Source organism: Aulostomus chinensis, chromosome 16 (genome assembly GCF_037954235.1).
Source record: "Aulostomus chinensis isolate RoL2024-O1b breed Wild chromosome 16, RoL_Achi_v1.0, whole genome shotgun sequence".
NCBI classification, from domain to species: domain Eukaryota; kingdom Metazoa; phylum Chordata; class Actinopteri; order Syngnathiformes; family Aulostomidae; genus Aulostomus; species Aulostomus chinensis.
The window spans coordinates 14,885,788-14,907,575 of NC_141335.1; the positions used below are offsets into that span (position 1 = coordinate 14,885,788).

At 39.1% G+C, this 21,788-nt stretch overlaps 1 protein-coding gene across 1 annotated transcript in view; it reads right to left on the reverse strand.

Moving 5' to 3' along the window:
* The window catches only part of cubn (cubilin (intrinsic factor-cobalamin receptor)), a 72,376-nt gene that overhangs the window by 13,417 nt on the left and 37,171 nt on the right, over nucleotides 1-21,788 (reverse strand). The window contains exons 36-50 of the mRNA XM_086181332.1: nucleotides 21,645-21,777; nucleotides 20,232-20,437; nucleotides 19,140-19,321; nucleotides 18,563-18,755; nucleotides 18,166-18,363; nucleotides 17,879-18,025; nucleotides 16,628-16,818; nucleotides 12,526-12,691; nucleotides 10,617-10,791; nucleotides 10,082-10,260; nucleotides 8,004-8,213; nucleotides 7,321-7,461; nucleotides 5,796-5,980; nucleotides 3,679-3,850; nucleotides 651-854 (exon numbers count right to left, since the gene is read on the reverse strand). Of these exons, the coding sequence (XP_086037458.1) occupies nucleotides 651-854; nucleotides 3,679-3,850; nucleotides 5,796-5,980; nucleotides 7,321-7,461; nucleotides 8,004-8,213; nucleotides 10,082-10,260; nucleotides 10,617-10,791; nucleotides 12,526-12,691; nucleotides 16,628-16,818; nucleotides 17,879-18,025; nucleotides 18,166-18,363; nucleotides 18,563-18,755; nucleotides 19,140-19,321; nucleotides 20,232-20,437; nucleotides 21,645-21,777 (2,682 nt within the window). The remainder of the gene's footprint in view (nucleotides 1-650; nucleotides 855-3,678; nucleotides 3,851-5,795; nucleotides 5,981-7,320; nucleotides 7,462-8,003; nucleotides 8,214-10,081; nucleotides 10,261-10,616; nucleotides 10,792-12,525; nucleotides 12,692-16,627; nucleotides 16,819-17,878; nucleotides 18,026-18,165; nucleotides 18,364-18,562; nucleotides 18,756-19,139; nucleotides 19,322-20,231; nucleotides 20,438-21,644; nucleotides 21,778-21,788) is intronic.

Sequence of the window (21,788 nt, forward strand, 5' to 3'; positions counted from 1 at the left end):
TGAGACTGCATGAAATCCACAGCAGGGTAACGCTTCCCAGTCCTATTCATCCACATGTGAGGACTTTACCTTTTCTCAGTGTCTCAATTTGAGGTTCAAAGATGCCACAGAGACATGCAGGGGGGACTGTATTGGCCAAGTGATTGATTAAAATCTCCTCATACTGTGAGGGGATTTCAGGGTCACACCTTGGTGGGCTTCCAGGCTGGTGTAACTCACACCGCTTTCCCACTGCATAACCCATATTTTGGTGAAACGCTTCATTAACAACCACTTTCTCCTGTAGCACAGTTGTTTTTAAAGTTCATTATATTATGCCTTTTTGGCTCCTTGGGTCCCTTTTTTCAGGCAGAAGATTCATGATTCTACCTAGATCATTCTGTTGTTGTCTTTTTTTAACCATTTAACCACTCAATTCATACTTAAGTCCCTCTGTCTTTGTCAGAAAGTTCCCACAATTGTTTTGGACTCTCTTTCACCTCTGAGTTTTAAATTACTGATTTCTCGAGGGGTTACATAGGAAGCAAAGACTTCTTAATGATATTTCTGCAGCCATCTTTGTTTGACACATAACCTTGACACCCCAGACCTTAAATGTATGTGCAGTAATTACTTCTACAACTACGACATCTTCTCTGTGTGGGACTTACCTAAACGGAACTGGAGATAGTCAAAGTCACAAGTTTGGTGGTTCTCCATGTGAAGGTCTTCTATCAGCACCACAATGGAGGAATTGATGTGCTGTGGGTTCTGAATCAGCCACTCACAATTGAGATTGTTGCTGTAATTGGACACCAAGTATCCAGGTGAAGTGAAGCTCCCACCCAATGGGTTGTCCAGGATTCCACCACATTCTAACAAATAAAATATGGACAGAATGTTATCTATAACCTCAGAAACTTTAGTGGCAGCTGTAGGCCTAGATGTATACCTGGATAGCTTTTCTCTCATTGACCTTCATGAACTTAGTACAATAATTTCATCCTCTAAATCATCCACCTCCAAGACTCCATCCCAACTAAGCTGCTTAAAGACTCTTTACCCCAAGTTAGCACCTCTCTCTTCGATATAATCAATGTGTTACTGTTATCTGGTTATGTTCTACAGTCCTTCAAATTAGCAGTAATTAAACCCCTTCCCAAAAAATAAAAACAACCCTGGATCCAGAAGTTTTGGCCAACTATCGATCAGCATCAAAATCATCCTTTCCTCTCCAAAATTCTGGTGAAAGCAGTTGCTGAACAGCTTTGTGACTTTCTTCACAGAAACAGCTTATTAGAGGATTTTCTGTCAGGTTTCAGGATTCATCATAGCACAGACTTCCAGGCTGGATTACTGCAATTCCCTCCTATGAGGCTGTACTAAGAAATCCCTGAAGACTATCCAGCTGGTCCAAAATGCTGCTGCCGCATGTTGACTAGAACTGGTAAAAGAGACCATATCTCTCCTGTTCTGGCTTCTCTGCATTGGCTCCCTGTTAAATTCAGAACATCCATCCATCCATCGTCGTCTTCCGCTTATTCCTTACAAGTAAGGGTCGCGGGGGGGCTGGAGCCTATCCCAGCATCAACGGGCGAGAGGCAGGGTACACCCTGGACAGGTCGCCAGTCCATCACAGGGCCAACATACAGAGACGAACAACCATTCACACTCACATTCATACCTACGGTCAATTTAGAGAATCCAATCAGCCTAGTCCCCAAATTGCATGTCTTTGGATGGTGGGAGGAAGCGGGAGTACCCGGAGAGAACCCACGCAGGCACAGGGAGAACATGCAAACAGAAAGATTCCGCGCCCGACTCGAACCCGGAACTTCTTGCTGTGAGGCCACAGTGCTAACCACTGCACCACTGTGCAGCCCTAAATTCAGAACAGAATTCAAAATTCTTTTTCGAACATACAAAGCCCTCAAAAATCAGGCACCTTCATATCTGACAAAGCTCACAGTCCCCTCATTATCCAGCTAAAACCGTTCACTCTCACAGTGCAGGGTTACTTGTAATTTACTTGCTTATTCCTGTAGGCTCCTTCGTGGAGCATAGGGCCACAATCACACGACACCAACGGACCCTGTTTTGGGCAGTTTTCTTTAGCTGAGTCTATGTTTGTCCAGTTGATTTTGCCTCACTCTCCACTGATCTTCTCCAAGTCTGTTATGGCCTCCCCACTGTCTTCTTGACCTGTGGATTCCAGTCCAGTACTTGCCTTGTGATGTTATCAGCTGGTTTGCATCAGGTGTGTCCATTTCACCCCCACTTTCTCCTTTTCATTTTATTGAACCTCCTGATGTTCAGGATGTGTCTAAGGCATTTGTTGGTGAAAGTATGGAGTTGATTGTTGGTGTTGTTGGTGTTGTTGTCCATGTCTCCAATCCATATAGGATCGCCTTGATGCTGGTGTTGAATATCCTGATCTTATTTTGGAGGGACAATGCCTTGGAGTTCCAAATGGGTCACAGTGTGTTTAAGGCATGTCCTGCTCTTGGTGTCATCATCTGATCCACCATCTATGCCTATGCTCCAAAGATATATGAAGAAGCCCTATATACATATGAATAATATTCATATCTAAAAGTATATGTAAAGGCAACAAGGAGCTGCAGTGAGGAAACATGTGAATAAAGGTGTGCCCCTGAAATACACCAAGCAAGCGATCCATACTACAGGCACTTGAAAATGTCAAACAAAGGCTAACAACTCTCATCACCTGACTGAAGAGATACACCAAAAAGGTAGAGGCTAGGAGAATAAACAAGATTTTCTCCACCGACCCATCTGAAGTGTACTGTCTCAGTGGCAGGGGAATAAAAACCAACCAGGCCCACCAAGAGCTGAGATAGAAAAAAATTGGGAGGGCATTTGGGAAAGACAAGCATGACACAACACCGATGCACAATGGCTAGTGGACCTGAGAACAGATCACAGAAACGTCCCAGAACAAGAACCAGTCACCACCTCAATGGCAGACATCCAAGACAGAGTGTCAGACATGAAGAGCACTGGGCCAAGATATGATCCACACATACTGGATGAAAAAGCTAACTGCACTCCATGAGCGCCTTGCAGCATAGATGAACCAGCTGCTAAGGGATGGGATGTGCCCAGAGTGGTTAGCCAAGGACAGGACAGTCCTGATCATGAAGGACCCCCCCAGAGGGGAGCCATTCCATCCAACTACTGACCAATAACCTGCCTCTCCACAACATGGAAAATCCTGTCAAGTATTATAGCAGCTAATATAAGTAAACACATGGATTAATACATGGCTAAGACAGGAATTGGCACTAAAACCCGAGGAGCCAAGCACCAGCTACAGGCTACAGTTTGACAGAGCAGTCCTCCAAGACTGTAAGAACAGACGGACCAACATATATATATATATACATATATATATATATATATATATATATATATATATATATATATATATATATATATATATATATATATATACACACACACACATATATATATGTATATATATGTGTATCTATATGTATATATATATATATACAGTATATGGGAGTGTGTGTATCTATATAGATGTCTATAGATAGACATATATCATTCTATCTATAGACTTAAAAAAGATAGATAGATAGATAGATAGATAGATAGATAGATAGATAGATAGATAGATAGATAGATAGATGTTAAATGATAGGGAGTTTTTCTAACCTGCAGGTTCCTCAGAGGAGTAGGAAGCCATAAAACCGCCATTGGACACAGAAGCATCAGTTCGGAAAACAATGGTCATGGTGTTACCAGAGGAGCGCACCTGGGTGCCAGCTGGTACAGTCCCACAGAATCTTTGCAGACGAGGCGCATTAACCGTCAGTCCATTGATTACCTAGAAGACATGTGTGAATTTTGTTACAGAAGGGGAACCAGGGCCCATATGCTCAAAGCACTTGATCTTACCACTGGGTGTTTGTCCCAAATGACATTAAACTTTCTGGCTTAGAGTTTGCCCTTCAAACCTAGAGTTGCAATGTTATTGTATTCAAATAACGGCATCTTACCAGTGGCGACACTAACTCGACAAAGAAAAAAAAGAGCTACTGTGAAACTTTTTTTTTTCCCCATCATACTACTGAGTGGGGAATTGGCAAATTGGAACCCCTATGGCTGGACTGCGCCCCTGCTTGCTGAGAAGGGGAAGGGGGAGGGGGCGCGGGGAAAAGTTCACTTCTGGGTCATGGACAAGGCTGGGGAAGGGAGATCAAATATATAGAGTATAATAATCAAATGGAATTAATGGGTAAAATCAGTCACACCTAGACTTTCTTCCATATACCTGATACCTTATATCTTCATAAATACAGGTCTGTAATTTTTTTTCATTTTTGTTTTTCTGCATTGTGTGTGAAATGGCTAATAAAAATGTGTGATAAAACAAATCGATTTGTCTTGACTTCTGATTTTGAGTGAGTGACAGTGACAGTGTTGGGGGATTTGAAATTTGTTGGTTTTCGAGTCAAGTGCGAAATAAACATATCATCATGGACAGAAACAGACACAGCCATCAGGTGCAAAATTTAGGGAAAGGAAGAGCTATGTTAATTGGTGGTATAACTCTTTTGGCTGTTAGCCTTCTTGCTTTGATGCTTGTTATGCTTAGGCTATATAACAATAACAATTCACTCTTAACAAACACAAGATTTATTTTCACAATATGTTTGTGCTTTGCAACAAAAGTGCTACAAGTTCAGTTTATCTATTTCCATCATTTGGGTTTACACTCGGCCCTGTAATTAGCCACTGGGATTTTTATATGTCAGGGCTCTCAAGTTTGCATTGTAACTTGGAGTGAGTTGTGTGACAGCAGTGTGTTGTATTGATAGATGGCAACTTCTCGGAGCAACAGGGAAATGTTAAATTCCTGCTGTGTACCTATATAAAATGGAATAAATGGTAAATGGGCTCAATTTATATCGCACTTTTCTACCTTAGCGGCACTCAAATCGCTTTACAGTGTCATCTCATTCACGCACTCACACACACTGATGGTGAATGCTGCCATGCAAGGTGCCAACCGACTCATCAGGAGCAATTATGGGTCCACGATCTTGCCCAAGGACACTTCGACATGGTCACCAAGGTCAAGGATTGAACCAGTGACCCTTTGGTTGCTGGACAGCCTCTCTACCCCTGAGCCATGCCACCAGTATACAACTGTACCATAACCAAACATCTTTTTTTACTGGGAGAAACACATACTTATGTGTGTGAGTGTGTGAATTGGCTGTAATGCGTGTCACATGGCGAATGTGTGAGACTTGAGAGCCCTGTATATGTATGTGTATGTTGTAACTTTTGAAACCAGAATAACATTATATGTCTGGTGATCAAGGACATACCTTTTTCCCCCCTTTTTGAAAGAAAAAAATCAGTACCATTGAATACTTCAAAATGGTGGTGGGATAGTGGCATGTAGATTGGCTGATGAGGACATTCGGTTGCCCTACCATAGCAATTTTTAAATAAAGCAGCATAAATTGACAGAACAGCAGAAGCAGCCATGTTGGGATTATTTTGTGATTTTTTTTTTCTTCTTAAACTTTTTAAGCTATTTTGTAACCTCCAGTTCTGCCTTTCGATTTTACTTCTTTCCATTTAATGATTTCCATTTAACACTGAGTGATTAGCTTTGTCGCATGTTGAGATCTTGTCCAGAGTTCAAATCAAATGCTATGGTCACCAACTACTTCTTGATCAAATGTGAGAATTTTTGTGAAGAGCAATTTTAAGTGAAATGGGGAAACTAGTAAAATATACGGTCATCCGAAACTCACGTCAACATAATCAAACTGACAGGAAGTACCAGATTCCTCCAACCGCAGATCATTGATGGTGAGAGTGACCCGGCGGCCTGGTGAGACCACCAGCTCCCAGCGACACACCCTGCTGTGTGGGTACAAGTTGGGATAATTGGGAGAAGAGATGGTTCCTGAGGGTGCATTCATTTCTCCACCACAGGCTACAGGACAAGGGATGAAAAACCAGGAAACACTTAAATGTAACTTGAATATTATAAGACATGTCAGAGCATACAATGAGCTATTCCAGAGTCTGACTACTTTTTCCATCAATCATATTAAAGATATTGGTAGTTTAACACTGCAATCCATGTTCCCTGTGACACAACCAACTTGAAAAAGGAAGAATGTTACTCATAAGTGCTTGATCTTTTCAAGTCAGCCAGGCAAAATAACAATCAAAACAACAAGTGAGAATATGTTATTCAGTAGTAACAAAGTGCAGCACAAACACAAGACAATCAGAAGCACGGGGGTGTTGAAGCAACCGCTCGCCAATGACAAGGAAACATTGAGTGGTACATTTGTTTTGTTTGTAAGAAGGTGAATTTTTTGTTTGTTTTTTGCTCAAAATCGATAAAAGAAATCGCCAGAAAGGACAAAGGAAATAAATACATAAAAATAAATAAAAACTTACATTTTACTTATTTTGTTTTTGTTTCATAACATATTTGATTTGATCTTTTTAAACAGAAGATGGAAAAAAAACAACTTTTTTCTTTTTAGATAGTTGGGTAATACAGAAAATTTAAAAAATTCCACATCTTGTTGTTTTTGTTGTTTTTTTTAGTCTGCCTGGTTGAATTGAATAATTTCATACATGGATGATACACTGACCACTTTTTTTTTGTGATTTTGTTAATTAATAACAATTGACCTGGGGATTATCCAGTGATAACACTCCTGCACTGACAATTGCCACTGAAAAGAACAAATTAACTCAGTTTGAAAACATATGGAGAAAAACATTTAGAGTATAAGAATTTTTTTTAAAAGTCTGTTTTTTATTTATAATTATGATATTTTCTTTCTTTTCTGCCATTTCCTCTCAAGTTGATCAGATATGAAGATAATAAGGTTGAGCCTGTTTGTTTGATGTGTGAGAAATATTCTCTTTTTAGTTTTTAATCTATTTTATTTTTTCTGTATTATTGTTTCTTTTCTGTATGTATGTTGGGATAGGTTTGCATACACAGTATATGTATGTGGATATATGCATGTGTGTACCCATTCACTAGAACCTCTCAATTCAGACTTTATCACTTTACATTGACGTGATATATAATACCATGATATACTGAAATGTTGATATATAAGATATTCATGACATAAGAAAGAAATGAAAATGTGATACTATTATTATATCATAATAATAATAATGATATGCTTCTTTGTAGAAGAACAGACAAGGTAACTAGCAGATTTATTCAAAAATTACACAAAGAGAAGTGTAAAAAAGTAACAGAACAGACAATAGTGAACAATTCCACAGTAATATTACCTTCAACACTGGCTTCAAATGACAGACTGAAGCCAGCTGCATTTCCACCAGAGTCACTGACAAACCTGACGTAGGCAAAGCTGTCTGATGTGTCCATGAAAGCTGGAAGGAAATTGCCACAGTGCCGACCCAGCAGGCGCCCTGCTCACAATACAGCACATGATATTTACCTCATAGTGGGTCCAGAGGTTACATTTTAGTTATCTCATCATACTAATGCTTTCCTTTTAGCATTCTTTTACTACTTTATTCTTGTTTAAAGTAAATATGTGATGGAAAAATGAGGGAATCTCATTAAGATTTTCAAGAAACTGCTGTGATATGTGCTACATGAAACGAACTGGTGTTCAGACGCATTCAAAATGAATGCAGAGGGGACTTTGATCTGCCATACAGTAATACTGAGGTTTCTTTGACATTGTACTAATTGACCTCAAACAGCCATAAACACATTGCAGTGAATATGATAGACAGTTTGTGTCTCTGGAATCATTCAGCTTTGGGAGAAAACATGTTCTTTCACATGTTTGAAAAAATTTTAACTTTGGTGAATGAAAATTTTAAAAGCAAATTTCAGATAAAAGCGTTACATTCTAAAAACGTTAGTTTTAATCATTTGAATAATCTCATTCTGACATTAATTTATTTTGGCTGTTTTTTGTTTGTTTGTTTGTTTGTTTTACCTGAAGCATTGTACTCTCTGATTTCCACGTAGTCAGCAGAACATTCATTCGAGTGATCCAGGCTGAAGTTGTCATATCTGAGAGTGAGGTAGTGACCAGTAGGCCCCACCAAATACCACTCACAGTTGGCCCCATCAGGATAATTGGATCCTGGAAACCCAGGGCTACGAATTGTACCTCTCTGACCTGTGTAGGTGCCTCCACAAGTTGCTGTACAGAGCACAGAAGAAGTTTAGGTTATAGCAGTCTATAATAGCACAGATAGTGTATATAACACAATACATCAGCGCAAGTCCATTAGCATGAATCCTTGTAATGCCCAATGCCAATGTAATAATGTCTACAGATATAATAAACCATATATATATATAAATCTACAGCTTTTAATGTAATAATCCCACAAACGTAAAACATTTTCCACAAACGTTATAGCCGCTGCCTACTACAAATGTAACACACAATTTCCAACAAATGTAATAACTATCATGTTTGCAGAGATTTATTACATTTGTGGGGAAGTGAAAATCTTAAACTTTCAATATTGTAATAACTCTCCACAAAGGTAATACTGCAATGAATAATGGTCGTTGAGATTGTTGTTTTGTTTCTTGTTTTTATGCCTATTTACCGAATAATACTGACAGGGGTTGCAAAATCCAGCTGCACCATGATCAAACAATGCACCCCCCCCCCCCCCCCCACATGCAGCAAGAGGCGTTGTCATTCCTTTTCAGTTTCACAAAATTGCTTTGTTTTTAAACAGATTTATTTCTTTGCTTAAGCAAAATGCTTCTTGTTAATGAGGATCATCGCTCTCTCTCTCTCTATCTCGCTCTCTCTCCTTTTTCTCTCTCTCTGTCACCACTGCCTGCAGTATATTGAATTGAATTAATAAAATTTTAGATATTTGCCAATGATGTAACTATTCAGATTCAGATTCAGATAACTTTATTTATCCCCGAGGGGCAATTAAAGATCACAACTATGACTCTAACCCTAACCCCAAATACCTGTGTAATGACTGGGCTGAATAGAATTTATTAACAGAGGAGACAGATTGTGCTTGACAGAAGGGTTAAAAAATAGTTCCCTTTTTATTTCAAACTCCCATCAGCAATAAAAAATATATGAAGAAATCTGGATTTGTTGCTCATTTGTAAACACAAGACTTATCAGTCTAAATAGGCAAATATCTAAAGTTTTATTAATTCAATTCAATATACTGCAGGCAGTGGTGAGAGAGAGAGAAAAAGGAGAGAGAGAGAGGGAGATTATCCTCATTAACAAGAGCATTTTTTCTTTTCCAAACAAATAAATCTGTTTAAAAACAAAACAATTTTGTGAACTGAAAAGGAATGTAAAGCTGCTTGCTGCTCGTGGGGGGGGCCTGTGTGTTGTGTGATTGTGGAGCGGAGAGTAAGCAGCTAGATTTTTCAACCACCATCAGTATTAGTCAGTGTACAGGCAAACAAATAAACAACAATAACCACAACAACCATTATTCATTGCATGATTGCATTTGTGGAAAGGTTTTATTACAATACTGAAATTTGAAGATTTTCACTTCCCCATGAATGTAATAAATCTCAGCAAAAGTAATAGTTATGACATTTGTTGGAAATCGCATGTCACGTTTGTAGTAGGCAGCAGCTCTTACGTTTGGGGAAATTGTAATACATTTGTGGGATTACATTAAAAGCTGCCGATTTTTTATTACATTTGTGGTTTATTACTTTTGTTGAAATTATTACATTGGCAGGCATTACAATTCTTTTTTCTGTAGTTCATGAATGCATCACGATTAAAGATGATAAACAATATCTTCAGTGAATCTCTGTCACCATCTGTATCCTACTTTTTGAGGGAGGAATACAAGTATGGCCTCTCCAATATGGGTTTTGAAAAGTTTCACTTCAGTTGTGATGTTGATATCAGAAAATTAATGGTATTTCAATAAAAAAAAGTCTGAAATGACATCCAGTAACTCATAGCATGTACTTTTGTAAGATATACCTGATGTTAATGTATAAGCCAACTGTCCATTAATTCATCATCCATTTACCCATTTTCTGTCCTACCTATGGAGTACTTTGCTTTGAAGCCTCTGTGTGTGACGCTAGTGTCAGTCCGGAACCTGATTCGCATGGAGGACCCTGTTGAATGTTGGGTAGATGGTCTGGTGTTGCCACAAAGCCGTGAAATTACACCAGCATTGGATGTTGAGCCATCACGCAGCTCCAAATAGTCATACACACAGCTGAAGAACACACGGAATATCATTTGTCACCAAATTGTTTAAATAAAACCAGAAATTAAGAAGGTCATAATTCCCAAGCATTAAATCAATGTCTGAATGTGAATGATCTTAATTCAAAGTTTAAAGGGTGGATTCTTTTGACAAAATCTGACCCCTAGCCATATTTAAGCTCCCTAGTTGTTGATTGAGTTGAGACACAAATTCCATTCTTGGCAAGCTGTAGCTACAGTAGCAATAAACCTGAGAGACGTGCAAAGTATGCATCCTGAGGAAAGTATAACATATTTTAAGTTTCTAATTCAGCTCACTAAAAACATAACAAAAAATAGGTCTTATAAAGGCAAAGAAGCAGCTACCTGGTTGTGGGCTCAATGTAGAATTCATCTTCAAAATCAATTTGGACTGCTTCTCCATTGGGCACAGTGACGACCCAGATACAGTCAGTGTTCTGGGGGTAGTTCTGAGGATAGTTAGGTGAAGTGATGTACCCTGGAGGATCATTATCATTCAGCTCAATGAAGCCTCCACATGCTGCAAATAGTAAGCAAAATGTTCCATTACATCACTGTAGTATTGACCAGTATCACTGACTACATGCACACATCTCCTGTAACCCTTGATGATGTTGCCAACAAGGCCTGGCAAGTCATTGTGCCAAATCTTCTAGGTGTGTGGATGTGGTTGTGTAATATTGTTGTCCTATAAGTCTATTTATAATTTTATGTTAATTTTCCTGATCTATACATTATCTCTACTTTCTGACTCAAGAGGAAAATGACCTTATACAGCAGCTAATACTCGTACTGCTGGAAAGCCATGTACTCTTCATTTCACATAAACAAGCAAACAGATAAAAATATTAGCATTCAGTGGATTGCTGTACTGCAAAAGTTGTAATTATGATAACGGGAATCATCAGTTTGGATTCACTTTAATTGTTTCTGACGTAAACAGTTTGGTAAATTACTGGCACAATCTGACATGTAGGGTGGCACGGTGGTGCAGTGGTTAGCACTGTCACCTCACAGCAAGAAGGTTCTGGGTTTGAGCCCCAGCTTGGGCACAGAATCTTTCTGTGCTGAGTTCGCATGTTCTCCCCGTGCCTGTGCGGGTTCTCTCCAGGTACTCCGGCTTCCTCCCACCGTCCAAAGACATGCAATTGGGGACGAGGCTGATTGATACTCTAAACTGACTGTCGGTGTGGCTGTGAGTACGAATGGTTGTCTGTCTATATGTGTTTGCCCTGTGATGGACTGGTGACCTGTTCAGGGTGAACCCTGCCTCACACCCAGATAGGCTCCAGCAACACCCCCCCCCCTTAGAAAATGGATGGACGGATGGAATTTAGCATGTAATACATAACTCCCTTAGCAACTTTGAAGCTGATTACCCTTTTATTGAGAATCAAAGCCCCTCTAGGAGGAACAGGTTGATTAACAGCTGAGACCCGTTCCATGCAGATGAAAGCCTTCCGTAGGATTTTATAAGGATAACAGCATTTCCAAAAAAGCCACAACAGACAGCAGCTGCAAACTATTGGTCCTTTGATTCTTCTTTTTTCTAAGTTAATAATATCAGCATTTGGTTATAGCTGTGGTGACATCTCTTTCTAAGACCAGCATTCAGTCTGTCAGTATGGTATCCTGCTCAGGCCATTGAGCAGTCAATAATGCCCTGTGGCACTTGTTTTCCTTATACATCATGCATACATTTCTGTCAATCCAGTTTTATTTTGGTAACCTCTGACTCTTCTCATTTCAAACCCCATGTCCTGCTATGTTTCCCATGTGTGGAATTACTTGCCTCACCTAAATATGTTGAAACTATGACACTTGTCTTCAATCACACCTCTTTTCGTCTTCTTGGTTAATGGTTTTTATTTTTATGTTGTGAGAATTCCAGCATTTCCCTGTTCTTTGCCACGAGTGTATGTTGACAAGTGTATGCAATTTGATGGCACTTGCCTGCACTCTGGAATACCTCTATCTGATTTCTCCATTTACCTGTGTACCAACCTGCACCTGACTGATCAAAAACCTGGTATCTGCTGCTATAGCTTACGGTGAAACAATAACCTTCATCCAGATGTTCCACTATTGGCATAATATCAATGAGATCCCTTCAGTGAAAATGTAAGTCACATGATTCACAAAATGTCATTAGTTACTGCCTCTTTCCATTTAACTTTGTTACATACAAACAGACTTCATCAGGTCGATGGAAATGCACTTTGTCTCAAGAAATATGGAAAAATGGTGACTGTACCTTGACTGTGAGCCTCGAACGTCAGCTTAAAGCCAGTGGCCTCATTAGTCGCATCAGACACAAAGTGAACATAAAGGTGGTTGTCAGTCGTCTGAAGGATAGATGGAGGACTTGGACCACAGAGACGTCCCAGTAGAGGAGACAAACCATCTGGACCATTCCTGAGCTGTGAAGACAAGATAAGAATTGTTAGTATTAAGAGTACGTTAATAAAAGGTACAAAATACATAGTTAACGTAGTTACTAGCTTGGTAAGTAAAAAGTTAACTAATGTGTCTTTACTTTTGGTGTTTGTGTTAACTTTATGTGTGATGCAAACATAGAATAGCTGGGTGGAGTTTGGACAAAATGCTAGTATGTGCTGCACAAATAAACATTGAAATATTGCCATTCTTGATGGTTAAGTGATAAATGAACAATGTGGCTAATATTTCATGTGCACTTAGGCTCACACCACGTAAATGTTTTGCTGTTGTTGTGTTTGTACTTTTTGGAGAGAAGTAGTTCTAAATAACTGAGTAATTACACTACTTCTAGCCATCGCTTAATTACTGTGAAAAAGTAATTGTAGTAATTGTAATTTGTAGTTGTAAAAGTGTGCAATATTGATTTCATTTTTGTTGATGAGAGTTTTGATATTTACTACTGTATATTTAATTCTGATTATTTTATTCCTTGCTCATTGAATAATGTAATAACTAATATGCTGTAATTATTTGCATTCGTCAGGAAAGAGAGGGATTTTGTAACAGAAGGGGAAAATTTAAAAGGGCAAGTACAAATACTATGGTGGGATGGAGACTTGTGCAGGAGAATCAGAAGGAAGAAGGGAGAGGGGAAGGAGGAGAGGTACAGACAGAGATACATTCTTAAAAAAAGGCTGGAAAGGAGCCAAAACAGAAAGAAAAGAACAGCTGCAGTTTGAGGTAAAGGAAGGACAGGTAAACACAGGGAATCTCAAGTCATAATATTATACATATATATATATATATATATATATATATATATATATATATATATATATATATATATATGTGGTTTCATTTGTTAAAAAAACATGAATAGGCTCATATAAAGAATGTATTCAGATCTCCAGTCTTTGAAGAATTCTACCCAATGCCAAGGAATCAGTATTACCAGCATGACTATTATTACCATTGCTACCAGTGGGGAAAATATTACTAGCATCATCAATATTACAGCACCTCTGGTCATTTGGATTTTTTTTATTCTACCATATATTGTCATACAGTTGCAGATGTCATATGATCAATTTAGTCTTGTGCTTATCAGTATCTTGATGTTTTTGTTGTGAACTAACCCAGTCTCATGCTGTACAGGAGTGGTACTGATGCATTGCGTTATGAAGACAAACATTCGACTTAAACTGATCTATTTCTCCCTTATCTATTTTAGGTGAGAAATGGATGACATTAATCACTTCTGATTTTTGTGCAATTTGTGCATCATAAACTGATGCAGCATTAAATACTGAGGTCAGTTAGAATATATAACAAAGACTTTTCTTTCCCTAGTTTTCAAGCATAAGATCCCAATGCAATACTTGTAGAGTGTGAAAAGGGCTTTAGAAAAACTAGTTTATAAGAATGATTCCATAATACAAAATGCTGGTTCACATACACTGTTGCTAATGCAGGTTTCGCTTTACCCTTCATTTACGGAGAAAAGACAATGATAATGGTATTCCTGGTTTCCTGGGACAAGGTTTGATGTGGTGTGTTGATGATTGATTTGTTTTTTCCTGAATGGTCGTATCATTCTCACTCCATTCATGTTTGTGACAATTGCCAGTAACTGTTGTTGGATGGCTATTTTTTTTTCGCAATATCTATCTTTTAAATGTACATGGTAACATGGTTGTGCACCAAATGAATGTGTATAAACTGTACAGTAGATGAAATAGCTAGGAAAATTCTTCAAAAATTTCTATGAGGCACTGTCAAGGGCATTTGGCAAACCTGTGCTGAAGATCAATAAAATACATAATTAAAAGAAGGAAAGTGCAAAATTTAATACGTTTTTTTGAGCATGTTAAGGCCTTCAAAAAAGCAACTGAATGATGACAAGTATTTTCATTACACATTTTCAGTTTGAACACATATAGCAACAGATAAATTTGATAGTTTTCAGCTGCCACCACTTACCCCGAGACTCTAACTTAGCAATGCTACAACATTTCTCTGATAAAGAAAGGCCAAAACATATTTTTTGAGAAGTGATTAAACAGCTTGTTTGAAAAATGCTGGGACGTGACTGACACGTCAACTTTTAAATGATTGCAGAGACCAGTCAAGGAACCATCACTTCTAAACACAATAGGGTGTACAATTTTTAGTGGGTGGAAGAGAGACCTGCGTGTTGTGTGGCTTGACCTCGCCAATGCATACGGGTCTGTCCTGCACCAACTTCACCTTGGATTTCTTCTACATCCCATACTGCATGAAAGACCTGGTGGCCAAGTACTTTGCAGACCTGCAGATGCTCATCAGGACTTCACCGCTAGCTGGCAGCAGCTTTAAGTAGACATTGCAACGGGATACTCAATCTCTAGCCTTCAAGATCATCCTATCTGGGGCAAGGAAGATAGTCAGAGGAGTGAAGGTGCCATCGAGTCAAAGACTACTGCGACTGAGAGGCTACATGGACGACATCCCCAACATCCTCCAGGCAGCAGCCTGCACAGCAAGACTGCAGAAGAAGATAGATGAGCACATAGACTGGGCAAGGATGATGATCAAGCCTGCCAAGTTGTAAAGCTTGTCTCTCAGGACAGGGGTCAGACACAATCATACCACCTTGCTGATCCCATTGCTGTCAAGACATCCCATCTGCAGCCTTGGGCGATCCTACACAGTAGAGCTCTCTGACAAGCAAGTTGGAGAAAGCAGCTTACAGACAGCCTGAACAGGAGCCATCAGAAGGGGGCAAGAAAGTCATGCAGGTCAAAACAGCAGCCACATAACAGCAGCACAATGCCATCTTAAAGAAGCTGGCAGAGGTGGTGCAGGTATGTCAACGGGATGCAAAGCAAGCCAGCTGACCCAGCTTCCCCAGCAAGAAAAGCCATCCAATTTGTAAGGGCTATTGAGAACATCCATGATGCCCGCCCTTCAGACATGTAAAAGCTTCTCCCGCCAGGCAGCAAATGGAGCACAAAGGCCAACACTGGGAGGAAAATACAGTTTCCCAGGAAAATTGCAGAAATGTTGCTATGGCCAAATATGGTGCTGTGGTCCACAACCAGAAAGACCGTCCACTTGGTAGAGCTTACCGATTCCATGGGAGGAGGGTCTGGAAGCGGCACACAAGAGGAAACATGCAAAATATGCAGACCTGGCAGGAAAGTGCAGGGAGGCAGTCTGGACAGCCAGCGTACACGTAGTGGAGGCGGGACGCAGGAGCTTTGTTTGCTCCTCAACATCTCCCTACTCCAAGACTTGGGGTGCACAGGAGCTGGGCATTGAAGAGCGATGAAGGGGGTGGCAGAGGAGGCTGGGAAGGGCAAATTCTGATTATGGCTGCAGAGGAAGGATAGGAACTGGGGAATAAGTGACTCTTAGGGCGTCAGTGGCGTTGGCAGGGAGAATTTCCTCCCATCGCTCCACCTAGGTGATGGCCCATCTAAGCCAAAGTGTTCTGGGTACACCTGTGTACTGCAGGCATCGGTCGAGGTGTGTCAATGTCGAGCAGGCTGACCATCAAACCTGTATTTCTACTTGAGTGGACCAGAGGACTTGCTCATTGAACAATGATGAAAAAGGTCAAATTTTGCCAAATATATTTGTAGAATTTCAAGTCATATTATTTCATTCCACTTAATATACAGTAGGACAGAACCACTTCACAAGTAGCAGCTCAGTAAAGGGTTTTGTTATATGGCAATATTATCTTTTATCAAGAAGAATGAATGTATATTTTGCTTATTCCATTGACAGATTATTTTGTTTATTTAATTCAAGAAAAAATTAAGTGTTTTTAAAACATTTTATATTATTTGTCAAAGGATCTTGATGATGATATCTACCAGTAAATACTAAACTGTTAGAGCAGTGTGTGAAACAGAAACATATATTTTGTTTACCTCCAGGTAGTCTCCTGTGCTGCAATCATTTCCAAAGCCTTGAATCTGGAAAGGACTCTGGAAGATGACAGTTATCCTGAAGCCAGGAGTCACCATCACATGCCAGCTACAGTCCTGAGAAGGCAGGTACACCTGAGGGTAGCGGGGACTGCTCAGCACACCCCTGTCTACATGCAGGAGGCCACCACAACCTGAAAGAACAAGTATCAAACATTATAGAATATCAAGTATCAAGTATTATCAATATTTTTTTAAAGGAATTAGCACTCCTCTTGGACAAAATTGGCAAACCTTTATTAAAAAAAAGTATATACAGAGACTTGTCATAGATCTATACACATGTGCCATCTTAAGGTTGATGGGATGTGTCTCTTCTGCCACCATCTTCCCCAAGCCCTCTAACCTATTACGTTGCATTCAGAATAGGAGAAGATGCCTGACTTTTGCGCTGCTTTTGAACTTTGCATAAAAGAAAGGCCAAAACTACACAACAGTGAATAACTTTTCACAGGTTCTGTTATTTTTTACATTATTTAGCTTTAATGGATCTGTTTATTTTAATATAATTGTGTTGTCATCAATTTACAATTGTATAAATCCTTTTAATCTGACAGCTGACATCATGTTAAGTGGTTGTTCTGGTCATTTAAGTTAATGTTAGTCACTTCTTTACTGCACTGACCGATACTCATTAACAGAAATTGGTGCATTTTCTTATAATGTTTGGTCTAAAATGTAAATTAGCATTTAGCATTTTCATAATCACAGACAAATGGCATCATCATAATCAACATCCCTTATCCCTTATCAATCTAAGCAGCAAGAAAAAGCCATATACATCTAAACTAATTAAAGAGGATAGGTTTATTTAAAATGTTTTACTGTTGAACTAGGACAGTTATGAAGTTAAAGTACTTTGGTTGGACTATCTTCCCTTTTAATTGAACAAAGTATCCCTTATCATATATAAATGTGTGGCATTTGTAACAAACCAAATTATTTGAAATTGTTTGAAATTCAACATATTATAATGACTTATATGTGGATGAACATCCTGTATTCTAAAGCATGAAATCATATGGCAGTTCTGCTGATGCAGCGCTCTAAAATATATTGAATAAAAATGTATCCCCCTGTTTTTTCTCTAATTTCATACTAATTAATTAACTTTCAATGGTTTTTTTTTAATACACAGCTGTTTAGGGATTTTACATTTTAGTATATTGAATATACTGTATGATGTTTATTTACCTCTGGAGTAGGAAGCATTAAAGCCACGGCCATTGATGCTGCTGTCTGAGGAGAAGTGGATGAACATGGAGTCTCCTGTTGAATGAAGGGGACCTGGAGGGTCACGACCACACACATTGGCCAGCACAGGGGATAGACTGGTCTCACCTGTAGAAAGACACATAGACAGATTTGACAGAAACTCAAGATAAATATACACAATTAAACAGCAGCAGGGCCCCACTCCCTAAACGCAATTGATCGATCACACACAATTCAATCATTCTACCACTGATTTGGTCACTTACCATCTCTGATGACAAGGCTGTCATAGTAGCAGTTTGAGGAACCCTCAATGTCCAGGGACAATAAGTTTAACTCTACAGTGGAGAATGGTGAGCGGATCAACCAGGTACACTCTTGGTCAAGAAGGTAGTTATCAGGCCAGCCAGGAGAGAAGAGAAAGCCAGGGGTCTCCCCAGTCATCAGTGCTCCACCACATGTACCTGACATAGATACAATGTTACATATGTTAAAGTCCAATAATTATAAAATTTCCTTAAAAAAACAATAAAATTTTTGAAATATTGGTGCTTGATTGTAGAGGGGAAAAAAATGACATGAATCTGTATTGTGCGCGTGTGGGAGCAGGGATTTAGGATATATGCATGTCATTTATGTTGCTGGGTTATGTAAAGGTCTAACCTGGTGTGATGGTGGGTGGTGGTCCAGAATCCTGGACAGCAGTCCATTCCACAAGGAAGCCTCGTCCTCCAACCACTGAGTCTGACTGGAACTGAAGAGTGAGGGTACTGCCGGTACTTCTTAGAGGTGGAGGCAGGGCTAGACCACAGACTGTGGCAATGGGCAAGTAATGTACACCAGGGCCATCAAATAGCTGGAAAGAAACAAGTTTTTAAGATCGGATTAGTTAGTCTATCAGCAGCAACAATGATAGATAACAAAAGTCATGAAGCAACCATTATGGTGAATAAAATGGAAATACAGGCTGCATGATAAGTGTGATTGAATCATACATTTCTTTATGTTTCAGATTTTGTTGTAACCATGTAAAGCTATTATTAGTGAGTTTATTCTTCATGCAGTGCCTCCACCACTTGTCCAAATTATCCCCAATCAGTCAAATCTTTAGCACTTAAAATGCAATGAACAACACAATACAATTCAATACAGTTCCACACAGCAGTGTGCACATTTTGATTGCAATTGTGATGGGTTAAATCAAGGGTAGAATGAAATTCCCAAGCAGGAAAAACCTTACTTTGAGCTGATCATAGTAGCAGCTATAGAGGTCCTCTATGTCTATGTCCAAGAAGCGGATCTGGATGTAGCTGCCTCCGTCCACAGTAATAGTCCAGCGGTAGTGGGCATTATTGGGGTATGTACGGGGATATAGGGGGGATGCTATCTGACCAGAATCCCCCGTCACATCATTACCATACACTGAGAAACAGTGAAGAAGTCAAATGTTAGAGTTCTCTTTCATTTAATTTTTTTTCTTCAGAGAGAGAAAATGCAAGAGATGAATAAACAGGTGTATGCACAACTGCCATACTTTGAGAGAGTTTGATCTTTATTTGTTTTTATGACTATAGATGAGGATGCACTGATTGAACTGTCTTACATGAGCTGTATAACATTTTTTCTGGCTGACAGTATATAAGCCTTGAACATCCATAAAGCTGAGGGACAAAATACCTTTTTTCTCCTTCCATTGATTGGTTTGTATGCGCTTTGTTTTTTTTCCTCCTAAATTTTATTCAAAATTCAGTGTCGCAAAATGTTGCGGTAGTCAGTGTGTCCTGCACCATTTAATGTTATTTTCAGATGTGATGTGTGGAAATATGGAATCTGATTTTGACTGTGACCAAGAAGACTAATGATAATACATACGTCATAACCCTGTACATTAATGATTAACACAGCGTCTGACTGTAAGTTTCAACGTAGACAGTGATAGCAGATGATAAACCAGAAGATAGGGTCTCAAAACATATTGTTTTTGCTCTTCCCTGGTCTTTTTCATTAAAGAGGAGACTCTGTGGTTGGACCTGGTTTGAATGGCTGGTGAGGTGATGAATAAAATCTTCTACAGTTGCTTTTGGGTTAATTGGTGTCATGTATGAGATGCTGTAATTTTGGTTGAGCATCATATATTTTTCTCTAAAACAGGTTAATGATCAAACTTCAGCAGGATTAAGAACAACTATGTTTTTCCCAAATCATGTAAACTTTAAAAACTTTTGCTGGTGAGGGTCTTAAATACAACTAGAAGATCCATTAGTAAGAGAGTGATACATTTTTTTTTATAATGTAATACAAGCGGGATTAATTAATTGTCTTGTAAACCTACAGTGTGAAAAGGTGGCTCTGAATCCTGAGCCACTAATGGATGCATCTGAGACGAACTTCACCCACAGGATGTGACCAATCACTGAGGTGTAATTGGAGGGGAGGGAACTTCCACAGAAGCGACCAACCAGATGCCCAGTGGAGGTGCCCTCTCTGATTTCCAGGTAGTCATTGCCACAGTCAGAGTCACCCTGCAGGTGAAAGACACTACACGACAATGTACATGAGGACTGTTAGTGAAATTAAACAGGGAATGATTCTCTAAAAGTTGAACATCAATCAAAATGATATCATAGCATGAAAAAAGTATGAAAATCTTTATAAAGTGTGCAAACAGGGAACCTAATCACACTAAACCTTCATCTAACCAGTGTAATTTCCATTATTATTGTTGAAGAGATTTTCAAATTTATCCTTGTCATTTTTGCCTTTGCCACTGGAAACTGACGATGATTTTTAATTCATTTACAATCGATTATCAAATTCAGATAATATGGTATTTACTTTTGAAATTTTAACGTCTGAAAGGAAAATCTGCTGACAACGATGCCAAAACTCTCATTTTCCCTCTACTTCTTTCTTGGTAGTATATTTCATAACCCTTTACTCTTTTTGGTAAAGCTTTTTAGGAAAGCTGTTTCAACTTTTCAACTCTTTTTGAGTTTTCAAGTTTGCTCTCGGCTGCCTGTTGTGTTGTTTCCTTGATCTTACTAAACACCGTCTGTACTTCCTAAAGACTACAAATGGCAGATGTGAGTTAATGTGGGTCCAAAAATTCCCAATCCCCAAAATACCCAGATAAAACCATTTGGAGCCGAGCTTGAGTTGTCTATTATGCCCAATTCCATTGAATACAGCTTTATACGTATAGCTTCTCAGACTCGGGTAAACATGCTATTATAGCCGATTGAGCCTGTTGCCATTGCAAGGAAATGAGGAGTTGCCTTTCATGGGATTTTTTCCTGTTGCATCACCTTCAGTGTTAGAAATGCAGTTGTCCCATCAGAAAGAAGTGTTCTGTGTTGTCAAAATAACAATGGAGTGTAACCTGTTGAGTATATATACAGTCTTTACTAGCTGTATGAAAAGCAGCATAGAGGGAAGTGAGAGAAATTCTGGGGAGTTTTTCATTTCAGTCAGTTTTTTTTTTTAATTTAAAACTGATTGAACAATGTTTGAACATTGCTGCTTGAATGGCAACAGGTTGAATTTGTGGCTGAGAGGACAAGTCATGGAAGTAACCATCCACAAATTATTATACATTTCCCTGAGTTTTATGTTCTCATCAGTGCCAATCAGAGCCCGGCTGACAGATACCCGCACATTTAGGGTCATTTCAAGTAGGACTGAATACAGATAGAAACTGTATTTACTTTCTCAAGACTAAACTTGAACCATGCTCCAGTTGACTTACATAAATGAGAGCTGGAGACGGTTCCCCGGTGAGCTCCTAATGGTCCACACACACTCAATGTTAGGTGGATAGGCATCTGGATAATTTGGGCTGTTAAATGCTCCGTCCTCCATCACCAGATCTCCTCCACAACCTGAGGGCAAG